Source organism: Ambystoma mexicanum, chromosome 6p (assembly GCF_040938575.1).
Source record: "Ambystoma mexicanum isolate Mex_15411 chromosome 6p, UKY_AmexF1_1, whole genome shotgun sequence".
Taxonomy (NCBI): domain Eukaryota; kingdom Metazoa; phylum Chordata; class Amphibia; order Caudata; family Ambystomatidae; genus Ambystoma; species Ambystoma mexicanum.
The window spans coordinates 68031591-68042653 of record NC_090935.1 but is presented as its reverse complement, the minus strand read 5'-3'; the positions used below and the strand labels follow the sequence as shown (position 1 = coordinate 68042653).

The 11063-nt window shown below is 43.8% G+C and overlaps 1 protein-coding gene across 1 annotated transcript in view; it reads right to left on the bottom strand.

Moving 5' to 3' along the window:
• Positions 1-1064: 1064 nt before the first annotated feature.
• Positions 1065-11063, bottom strand: part of LOC138510663 (vomeronasal type-2 receptor 26-like) — a 155282-nt gene continuing 145283 nt past the window's right edge. The window contains exon 5 of the mRNA XM_069626446.1: positions 1065-5340. Coding sequence (XP_069482547.1) covers positions 4436-5340 — 905 coding nt within the window. The 3' untranslated portion in view covers positions 1065-4435. The remainder of the gene's footprint in view (positions 5341-11063) is intronic.

Sequence of the window (11063 nt, the reverse complement as noted above, 5' to 3'; positions counted from 1 at the left end):
AATAAAGACAGAAAGGGAATCAAGCAAGGATTTCCATTGGCAGCCACACTGTTTAATTTATATTTGGAGCACACTCCTGAGTCAGTTTCTAAATAAGGTAAAGGATTTTCCCCCAAAAATAAATTATCAACACATATCATGGATCATTTACACAGATGATCTAGTGCTGATAGACCAGAAGCAAATTGGATTACAAAGTAAACTGGATGAGTTACAAAGATACATGCAAGCTAACACCCTAATGATTAACATCAAAAATCTTAAATCTATCAGAGAGAAGTGGAAGAACCAAAAATAAAAAAAAAGTGTTCAAATGGACTACAGGACACGAAATGTTGGACCAAGTAGATTCAATAAGGTACTTGGACATCCACTATTCCAAATCATTAGGAGAAGCTGTCTGGATAAACAGACTAAGAACGAAAATGAAAGAACTAACAAAACACGACTCAATCATCCATGCCAGTTATGGGAAATTTACGTTTATAGCAATATTAACATTCTATAAACAGAAGGTAATACCAGCAGTGATGTATGGCAGCGAAACAAGCTTAGGTATGACCAGCGAAGTCTGGAACATTCTAGAAGGTTGCTTTTGCGAGAAGGTGCTCCACCTACCAAAATGTGTTCCACTAGCAGCAATAAGATGCACACTTGGCCTTCAATCACTCCAAACAGTCACATTGTGGAAAATCCTTATTCAGGAAAACTATAATGCAAGATGCGGCTGAACCTTATAAAATCTTATGGCAAAAAGTGACTGGAGTACAACCATGGCCGTTAGGAGAGTGGCAAAAGCTATGCCTGGCTAAACTGACGCAGTTAGATACGTCAACAGAAGTACTAATAAGAAACCCAGATGCAGTGAAAACTAAAGTAAAATAAAATGACTGGATTGCAAAACAAAGTGCCAGAGTGCAATATAAATAATTTGCAGCATATCCATGGGAGCCACAGGCAATTTATTAATTACACAACTATTTAAGGAAATGTTCCAGTACATATCATCAGAATAAGTATCTGCGGTGAAAACTGAATCTATATGAGACTAATGAAATTATCTATCGGAGTAAACAATTTGGCTACTCTATAGTTCATGTAGATTATGTAAACAATTAAATTTGATTGAATCTACAAAATATCTTATAATTAATTGGAAAGGCCTGACGATAAGAAGAACAAACTATCCTGGAAATTATATAGGAAACACCATCTCCCTGACACCGGATGAATGGTGAAGTCTTTATTTAGCGCGGTAAATGTGGGTCGCACATGTGCAGGTATAGACAATAGTCTTGAAGCAATGAAATCAGAAGAACATTTGGACAGCATTATTAAGGGAAAAATAAAAGACAGTGGATGACAGTGGATCAAATGGAGTTAAAGATTTAACAAAGGGGAAGAATGATTTGTTTCCATGTAAACAATGTAACATAAAGGATGTGATTGTCAACAAAGTTTGTTTTAAAATATAACCCAATAAAAAAGAAAGAAAGTATTCTCCATATCTCTGATTAGGTCTCTTTCTCTTCAGGTCAGGGTGCATCCCCTGCATTCAGTGAATCTGATGCTAGAGGTTCTCTTTCTTAATGGGGGTCCACGCTCCCTTCTTTGTAGTGTGTGTTCTTAGGCAGGGATGACCTCTGCGGTCCTCACTGGGACAGTTTAGGAAATGAGGTGCCACTGGTGGGCTGGGCTTCATCCTTCTGGGCTGCTTTAGATTTGGAGGAATAAAGAAAGCTTGCCCTCTTACTCCTCTTCTCACCAAGGTTTACCACTTCTTTCTCGTAGCAGGACTTCATTGGCCACAGTGATGAGGCATCCTACATCATGTGGGACTTGAAAGGAAAAAAGACTCTGGATGTGGGTTTGTCCTTTTGGTCATAAAGAGGAGTTCATCATATTACACTAAGGAAACAGGTAAACAGATGACAAACAATAGAAGTCTCAAAAGCACTATACTTAAATATGAATGCATATACCTATTTATTTATATTCAGCACATTGTCTAGACACCACATTAAAATGTGCATTCAAGACAAGCCTTACATTCACAATATTCATTCACGATTGAGTTGCAGTTGGGTTAGCAGCTCATGATTACATTGTTTTGGGAACTTAGGATGTTTAATAACAGAAGATATACATATATACTATAACTGTTGGTAGGGTGACTCCCCTCCCCGCCTTAAAAGTGGCAGTGACGGGCCAAAAGACAGACAGTGGCTGCCCAGTGCGGCATCCCTGTCAATGTGATACTGCGAATATAGCAACACCAGCTACAAGACGGAGAAAGGGAAAACGCGGCACCCTTAAATCACAACAACGGCCAGCAAAAGAGAGCCACTCCAGCTGACAAGTGTCAGCTAGTGCCCGTGCAGGAACGCCTCCACTAAACCACCAGTGAATACGGTATTATTATTTTTAAAGGGCTTGCAGCCCTTTAGCAGTTCTAGCATCCCGGGACCCCAGCAGGGTCCATGTTGGAAAAGGGGTGGGGCTTAGCCCTTTTAAACCCTGCCTTGTCCATCCCCTGTCATACCCCTTGGATCCAGGCAAGCTATTTGACAGGGTAAGTAGCCAATCCTGGGAGGGGTGGGGTATTTAAGTAAGCCTGTGTGTGTGGGTGGGTTAGTTGGGTGAGGACAGGAGCAAGTGGAGGAAGTCCTAGAGACCAGTGAAGGTGATAGTGGAGTGTGTAGACATTGTTAAGGAGAGAGTCTGTGGAGTGTTTGTGTGAAGAGTGTGAGTAGTAGAAGTATGAGTAGGAGAGTGAGATAATAGTAGCGGTGGAGGTAGTAGTGGTTGGGAGTAGAGGTAGTAGGTGGTGAGAGTAGTTTGTGAAGGATATTAGTGGCAGAGTGGGAGTTAGTAGAAGGATTGCAGGACACCATATCCCTGGGAGCCCTGATGGGCAAACAGGGGCTACTACCGAGAGAGGTGTGCAGGGCACCATATCCCTGAATGATCTGGAAGGTATTAGAGAGGTAGTGGTAATACCGGAGTGGCACAATATTTGAGGTAGAAGCGGGAAGTGTGCCAGTGAATGGGAGAAGAGGTGTACCTATTGGTCTAGGGTTGAACTGGAATAGTAGGAATCAGAGAGGCAGAATAAGAGGAAGGAGGGAGAAAAGGGGACAGAGGTAGATAGTGGAGTAGTGGGAGACATCAGTCCTTAGATGAACAGGAGTGGGAAAAGGAAGTAATATCGAAGGGTGGAGGTGGAAAGGCAGAGTGTGAGATTGGAGGGACAGGGACATGGTGGGAGGACAGCAGTTGGAAGGGATTTGCATAGCAGAGGGGCAGGAGTGAGAGTTTGTGGAAGAAATGTAAGTGAAGCTGGGTGAAAGAAAGCGGCATTCCCTAATCCCAGAGAGACTAACCAACGATAGGACAGGGACAATTACAGGTTCCCTAGGGAGACAGCTAGCCTTCATTTTAGGGAGAACACCTATAGTAAGAAGAGAGAAAGATAGGAGTTACTGATCTGTATATCTGGAGATGGGAGATGAATTCTACTCCCAGGGAAGTCTAGAGAGGAAAGGGACGGCTCTAGCCCCAAGCATCCCCAATCTCTTAAACCTCAGAGAATTAAGGAGTGAAACAGCCATTCTCACAAATAATTTTAAATAAACACCCTTGAACTGAGATTCGAGAGTCAGCATGGTTTTTGAGGCTTGCACCCCGTCACAGTAGGCTGTCACTGCTTTATTCCAGTTTGCATAGTTTTAGGAAGAATAGAGAGACAAACGACATAGATTTCCACCTCCTAACGTAGAATGAAGATACGCGTGGCTGCAAACCACCCTATGCCCACTTAAGGCCCTAAATTCCCTCGTCCTCCACCACGGGCCTCACTGCTCATGACAGCTACTCTTTATTTCAAGCCTGCTCCGGGATCCACACACACTCTAACTCCTAGGTTTCAATATAATCCTGTGTTTTCTACATTGCCACCCAAATGTATATCCCCTTACCTGACTTGATCATCCCATCACAGCCACAGAATGGCTCCCAGGATTTCAACATTTTTCTTTCTCTTGCGCTCTCTTAACATGTGCTAGAACGTATTGAATAAAGCAGTAAAAATCTACTGTTTAGTATACCCAGCTTAGTTCTGTAAAATACTTGTCATTTAGAGAAAGCAAATATGTAGACAATTTTACTATCCGAAAACAACCTCCTGTATTAACAGCTGACTACTTCTATACTTTCAATGTTTTCAGCATGCACCAGATACATGACGTGTATCCGGTTTGGGAGAATCCTGGTGGCAAGGTTGCACCTTGAGGAAGGTGGAGGGCCATTATTTTTTAAATGGCATTTCTCTTCCTGCTGAGATATTGCCTGGGGGGCCTTGACCGACACTACAAACAATACAAAAGAAATATTGAGATATGAAATTCTAAATTGGTTTAACATGCACATTCTGTGACTATAACATAGCCCTCATAGGGAAAGGTTCTTTGGTGTTCATATCTGGCCTGAGCAGAATAATGTAACATTTAGGCATGAATATACATCCTAGCAGCCCAGCACTGGAAGCCAAGATGGTGAAGATCTCCACGGCCACCATGTACCTGCCCTTAGTGCTGAGATAGGCTGGGATGAAGGAGACCCAGACACTGCAGAACACCAGCATGCTGAATGTGATGAGCTTGGCCTCGTTGAATCTGTCAGGGAGGTTCCTGGCAAGGAAAGCTATCATGAAACTGGCAAAGGCCAGCAGTCCCATGTAACCAATCACAGCATAGAAGGCAGTGCTAGAGCCCTCGGCACACTGCAGGATCATCTTCCCAGTTTCAGAGAGCATGTCAGTATGAGGGTGAGGAGGAGAGGTGAGCAGCCAAGACAGACAAATTACTATTTCTCCCAGCGAGCACAAGAAGACCATAGACCCAGACGCCCGGGACCCCAGCCATCGCCTCAGTGTGCTCCCTGGCTTTGTGGCATTAAAGGCAATGACAACAGTGATGGTTTTTGTTAAAACACAAGAGACAGAAACAGTAAATATAATTCCAAATGCAGTTTGTTGTATCCAGCATGTCAAAGTTGCAGGCCGCCCAATGAATAGGAGCGGGCAGAGAAAGGCAAACATGAGGGCGATAAGGAGCGCATAGCTAAGATCCCGGTTATTGGCCTTCACTATCGGCGTGTCTCTGTGTTGGAGAAAGATTCCCAGCACTACAGCTGTGCTTATAGACAATGCAATAGCTACTGCTGCTAAACCTCCGCCAAGGCTATCATTGTATGAAAGAAAAAATATGTGTTTCTGGAGGCACCCATCCTTCTGTTCATTGGGCCACTGGTCATCAGGGCATTTCAGACAGTTTTCAACATCTGCAACAAAACAGAAATCTGTTTACAAAATGAAATTGTATATATACATTGATGAAGCAGCTGAACACAAAGAGATTTTAAAAGGATGAACATGAATTAATAAAAGAAAGACCCATACATGTCAAAGTACAATACCATGTGATATATTAGGTGTGGACCAGTTAATAGTACCAAAATGGCTCTGTTTAAAGGTGCTGTATACACAGTCTACTGTGGTTGGAATTAATAAAGCACAACAATAATTATTCCACACTTTTACATAGATTCTTCGGTTCTGTTATTCTGAACATCTGCAATTATGAAGCATCGTATTGCCCATGTTAATGGCTAAGTACAAATGTGATGGGACCCAACTATCGGGAAGAAAAAGTGGTAAGTTAATTCTGCTGGAATTCTAACCAATGAGTGCGGGTCGCACACACATTTCTGAATCATTGAGCTATCTCACTGGCTGTACATGGCAATGTATTTTAAGTTTTCAAAGAAGTTATACACCAGTCAATAGAATAACATCACTTGGGTAGATTCAGCTGAATCTGGATTGGGTTATGATAGCTTGTGACTAGAAGTGCAGTGTCAGTTGAAAAACCAATAAGATGTAGGAATTGAGGATATGGGATCGGAGCTAAGCTTGGATGCCATCCACTGCATGAACGAAAGTACTGCAAAGGTCTGGAAATGTGCAAGGGGAATTAACAGAACCAGTGCCTAATACGACTATAATCAGCTGTATTTAAGCCTGTCGGATTCTCTCATCCATCGTCTGCAACAAGAACTCTGGGTTTGAGCTCTATTGTCTCCCTATATGACAATATTTGGGCCGAACGTAAGTCTACAAATGCAGCTTTGACTGATGTCATGATTAAACTGGAAGAGATTGGGGCTGAAGCATGTTTTGGTCGCTGCGGCGCAGGTCCTGGGGAGCTGGAAGATGTGTGGGAGGGACAACCCACTGGCCCTCTAACTCCTACTTTGAGTGTTGATTTGGTTGACATTATAGAAATATCTGATGATGTCCTTGTGATTGATCCCCCCACAAGCTTGATACCAGACTTGGGGCTAGGTACGAGTATGCCCCCCTCTAGTTCCCCTGCCTCGGCCATGGGCAACCTAGTCGCTCCTATGATTGATCTTACTAAAGAGTTGCCTAGGGTCAGGGGGAGAACATGGTTGCGAGGGGTGGCTGATTAAGAGCCTAATGTCCCCCAAACAGTTAATAAACGCCTGATTGCATATAGAGGGAAACTGGTGAGATCTAAACTGGGAGCACAAAAGAGCTGGTCCCTCTCTATTAGAACTGCTCATAGAACCCTCTTTCGATCTAGTCTGTATCCGGTGGTTGAACATGGACCATTGAACTTGGCCCCACCACCGAAAACTAAGGAGGTGGATTCCATGGTTCAAACGGATCTCATGTGAGATGAACCTATTGAAGGATCTAGGGATGGGATTGCCAGTGATGCTTTTGTCCCAAGGGCCACCTTTACCTTGGGGTATACTGAGGCATCTCCACCTGTAAATGATCTGAAGGATGAAGGGAACGATCGGGTTCTCGGGACAAAGGAGTAATACCCCTACCACTGAGATCAAGTGATGGGGGGGGCAGTGCATCCTCCTCGGGAAATTCTTGACTGCATTGAGTCTGTCTGGGGACCCTGTAAGGGGGGCATCTACCTCTGTTCAGACTCAGCAAAATCATGGGGTGGGTAGATCTGTCACTCTTGGTCATCGGGAGTAGTTAAAGTGGCCCTCCGAAGTACCATTGAACACTAGAGTTCTTGAGGCAGGTGTAACAAATCCAAGTGAGGGATATGGTGGGGGAAATCAAGGTTTTTTGAGCCTATGGTGGATTTACCAGCTGCGCTTACTCATCCCCAAATTTCAGCGGCGGTAAAGGATATAATACAACGCCTGTCTAACATGTATTACATTGGGTCTTGTACTGAACATATAAACTGTAAACTGCATGTATGTAACAACAAAGACATTGCATCTTAAAGTATTAACTAAGTTCTGCTACTATGTAACCTGCACCTAGGGCAGTTGTGCGCTTTATAAATGGAAATAAATACATTATCCCTCTAGGTATGTCCCTGGGGAGTGCACCAAGCCTTATTTGGATAATAGTGGTAGTCCTGGCCTGCCTCTAGCTAACAGAGGTGGCCCAACAGTGTTTAAATCTAGTGGCTGACCAGGTCTGGGGCTTACTGTTAAGGGCCGCAAAAATACGCCATACCAAATCAAGATTAGCAGTAATCTTGATCCTAGTAATAACATATGCCTCAATCGCCCCAATATCCTTACTATTTTTTCAGTAATCCCCTCCCTTGCTCTGGTGGCCTCACTTGATATTGAGAGTCTCTTTTCCAGTGAGGGACCAGTTGGGTACTAGTGTTATTCACTTGGCCTCTCCTTTGATGGGGAAGCTTATCCTTACTTAGAGGGAGGCATAATCCTTGATGGGATTTGAAGTCCAGCGGGTGGACGGGGAGAATTGGGACCTTGACCCTTATGATGATAAATCTAATACAGTGCCACACATGCCTGAGAAAGTGGGTTTAACGAAGAGTGTTGACAATGGGAGAGGAAAGGACATGGATTGGGCAACCATAATTTCCTCCCTGTGGCAAAAATTGGTCCCGTAATAGGGGGAGTAGCGCTGCAACTGCTCGGGAGGAGATTTACCTAACTGTAAAATCTTGGAGCACTCGAGGTAATACTCATCTTTTCTCGAACTGGGCTTGTATGAATAATCTAAGACTTGCTAATTGTATTTGTCTCCAAGAGACGTGATTGACCTCTGTCCCAATTTTAGATGACTTCAGTGTATTTGTGCAGCCAGCTAAAGAAAGTACTGGTGGAAGACCTTCAAGGGGGGAGGGGGGTTGATAATTGCAATCGAAAATTAATTTGGCATCAGTGGGGAAAGAATTGTGAATCTGCCATTTGGGGTATTGGGGGTCGAGTTCTGCTCTAGTGATGATTAATTTAAGATTCTGATTATTAATATACATTGGCACAAGGGCATTGCACCTCTGGATGCTTTTGTGGAAAATGTAGGTAAAGGTAACATAATAGATGTTTGGACCAAGAGAACTGTTAATGGAAGAACTATTGTGCTAGGTGATTTTAATGCTGACTGTGATCCCCAGTATTCTCTGTGGAATTTTGAAGATTTAACTAGAGGCCATATAGTGAAGAGATCTTTGGGTCAAATTTGCAAAGTTGGGCTTGAGGGTCATGGACTGCAGCCCCTAGTTGGAAGGAAGACCGATTATCTTTCTGCTTTGGACTGGCATACATCGCATAGAGGGAATAACTCCTCCTTGATGATTACATTTTTGTTGACCCTTACCTTATGAACCACTGCCAGTCATTTGAGATGATGAAAAATGATTGGAGTGATCACTCCCTTTTGACAGCCTTCTTTGATGTGCCAGATACTACTGCAAATTACTGTTAATGTGGCTGGTAATGTAGTCAAATGGACAGACTGTAATATTCATTTGATGAACTTGAATGTAAGGAACATACTTGACTTGTCCACCTATGAGTGGAAAATGAATTGCTTTAATGCTAATGAGTTTCATATGCTTGTTGGAGGTCTAGTCTCTGGACTTGCGGCAGGATCCGGTAGTAAGAGTAAACAACCTCCTAGGCATACACATGATTATAGCACTGAACTGGTAGAAGCAAAAAGGACTATGAGGAGGGAAATTACCGATTCCGAGCAGACTATCCGTAATGAGCTGTCTAGAAAGGTTAGACAGTCCTGCAAGAATTACTGTAAACTCTTGAAACATTGGGCCTCATTACGACCCAGGCGGTAAGTTACCGCCTGGGCCGTGACTTTACCACCATGGCGTAAACTGTTAACGCCATGGTGGTTGGCGGACTTACCGCCCCATTCCCCAATCCCCATTTACCCTTCCCCATTCCCATTTTTGCCCCATAGGGCATAATGGGAGTGGGGAAGGCGTTAATTACGCCACCGTAAATTACGGTGGCGTAATTAACTCCATGGTCCCTTAGTTAATTCTGCTGGAATTCTAACCAATGAGTGCGAGTCGCACACACATTTCTGAATCATTGAGCTATCTCACTGGCTGTACATGGCAATGTATTTTAAGTTAAGAAGTTATACACCAGTCAATAGAATAACATCACTTGGGTAGATTCAGCTGAATCTGGATTGGGGTATGATAGCTTGTGACTAGAAGTGCAGTGTCAGTTGAAGGACCAATAAGATGTAGGAATTGAGGATTTGGGATCGGAGCTAAGCTTGGATGCCATCCACTGCATGAACAAAAGTACTGCAAAGGTCTGGAAATGTGCAAGGGGAATTAACAGAACCAGTGCCTAATACGACTATAATCAGCTGTATTTAAGCCTGTCAGATTCTCTCATCCATCGTCTGCAACAAGAACTCTGGGTTTGAGCTCTATTGTCTCCCTATATGACAATATTTGGGCCGAACGTAAGTCTACAAATGCAGATTTGACTGATGCCATGATTAAACTGGAAGAGATTGGGGCTGAAGCACGTTTTGGTCGCTGCGGCGCAGGTCCTGGGGAGCTGGAAGATGTGTGGGAGGGACAACCCACTGGCCCTCTAACTCCTACTTTGAGTGTTGATTTGGTTGACATTATAGAAATATCTGATGATGTCCTTGTGATTGATCCCCCCACAAGCTTGATACCAGACTTGGGGCTAGGTACGAGTATGCCCCCCTCTAGTTCCCCTGCCTCGGCCATGGGCAACCTAGTCGCTCCTATGATTGATCTTACTAAAGAGTTGCCTAGGGTCAGGGGGAGAACATGGTTGCGAGGGGTGGCTGATTAAGAGCCTAATGTCCCCCAAACAGTTAATAAACGCCTGATTGCATATAGAGGGAAACTGGTGAGATCTAAACTGGGAGCACAAAAGAGCTGGTCCCTCTCTATTAGAACTGCTCATAGAACCCTCTTTCGATCTAGTCTGTATCCGGTGGTTGAACATGGACCATTGAACTTGGCCCCACCACCGAAAACTAAGGAGGTGGATTCCATGGTTCAAACGGATCCCATGTGAGATGAACCTATTGAAGGATCTAGGGATGGGATTGCCAGTGATGCTTTTGTCCCAAGGGCCACCTTTACCTTGGGGTATACTGAGGCATCTCCACCTGTAAATGATCTGAAGGATGAAGGGAACGATCGTGTTCTCGGGACAAAGGAGTAATACCCCTACCACTGAGATCAAGTGATGGGGGGGGGCAGTGCATCCTCCTCGGGAAATTCTTGACTGCATTGAGTCTGTCTGGGGACCCTGTAAGGGGGGCATCTACCTCTGTTCAGACTCAGCAAAATCATGGGGTGGGTAGATCTGTCACTCTTGGTCATCGGGAGTAGTTAAAGTGGCCCTCCGAAGTACCATTGAACACTAGAGTTTTTGAGGCAGGTGTAACAAATCCAAGTGAGGGATATGGTGGGGGAAATCAAGGTTTTTTGAGCCTATGGTGGATTTACTAGCTGCGCTTACTCATCCCCGAATTTCAGCGGCGGTAAAGGATATAATACAACGCCTGTCTAACATGTATTACATTGAGTCTTGTACTGAACATATAAACTGTAAACTGCATGTATGTAACAACAAAGACATTGCATCTTAAAGTATTAACTAAGTTCTGCTACTATGTAACCTGCACCTAGGGCAGTTGTGCGCTTTATAAATGGAAATAAATA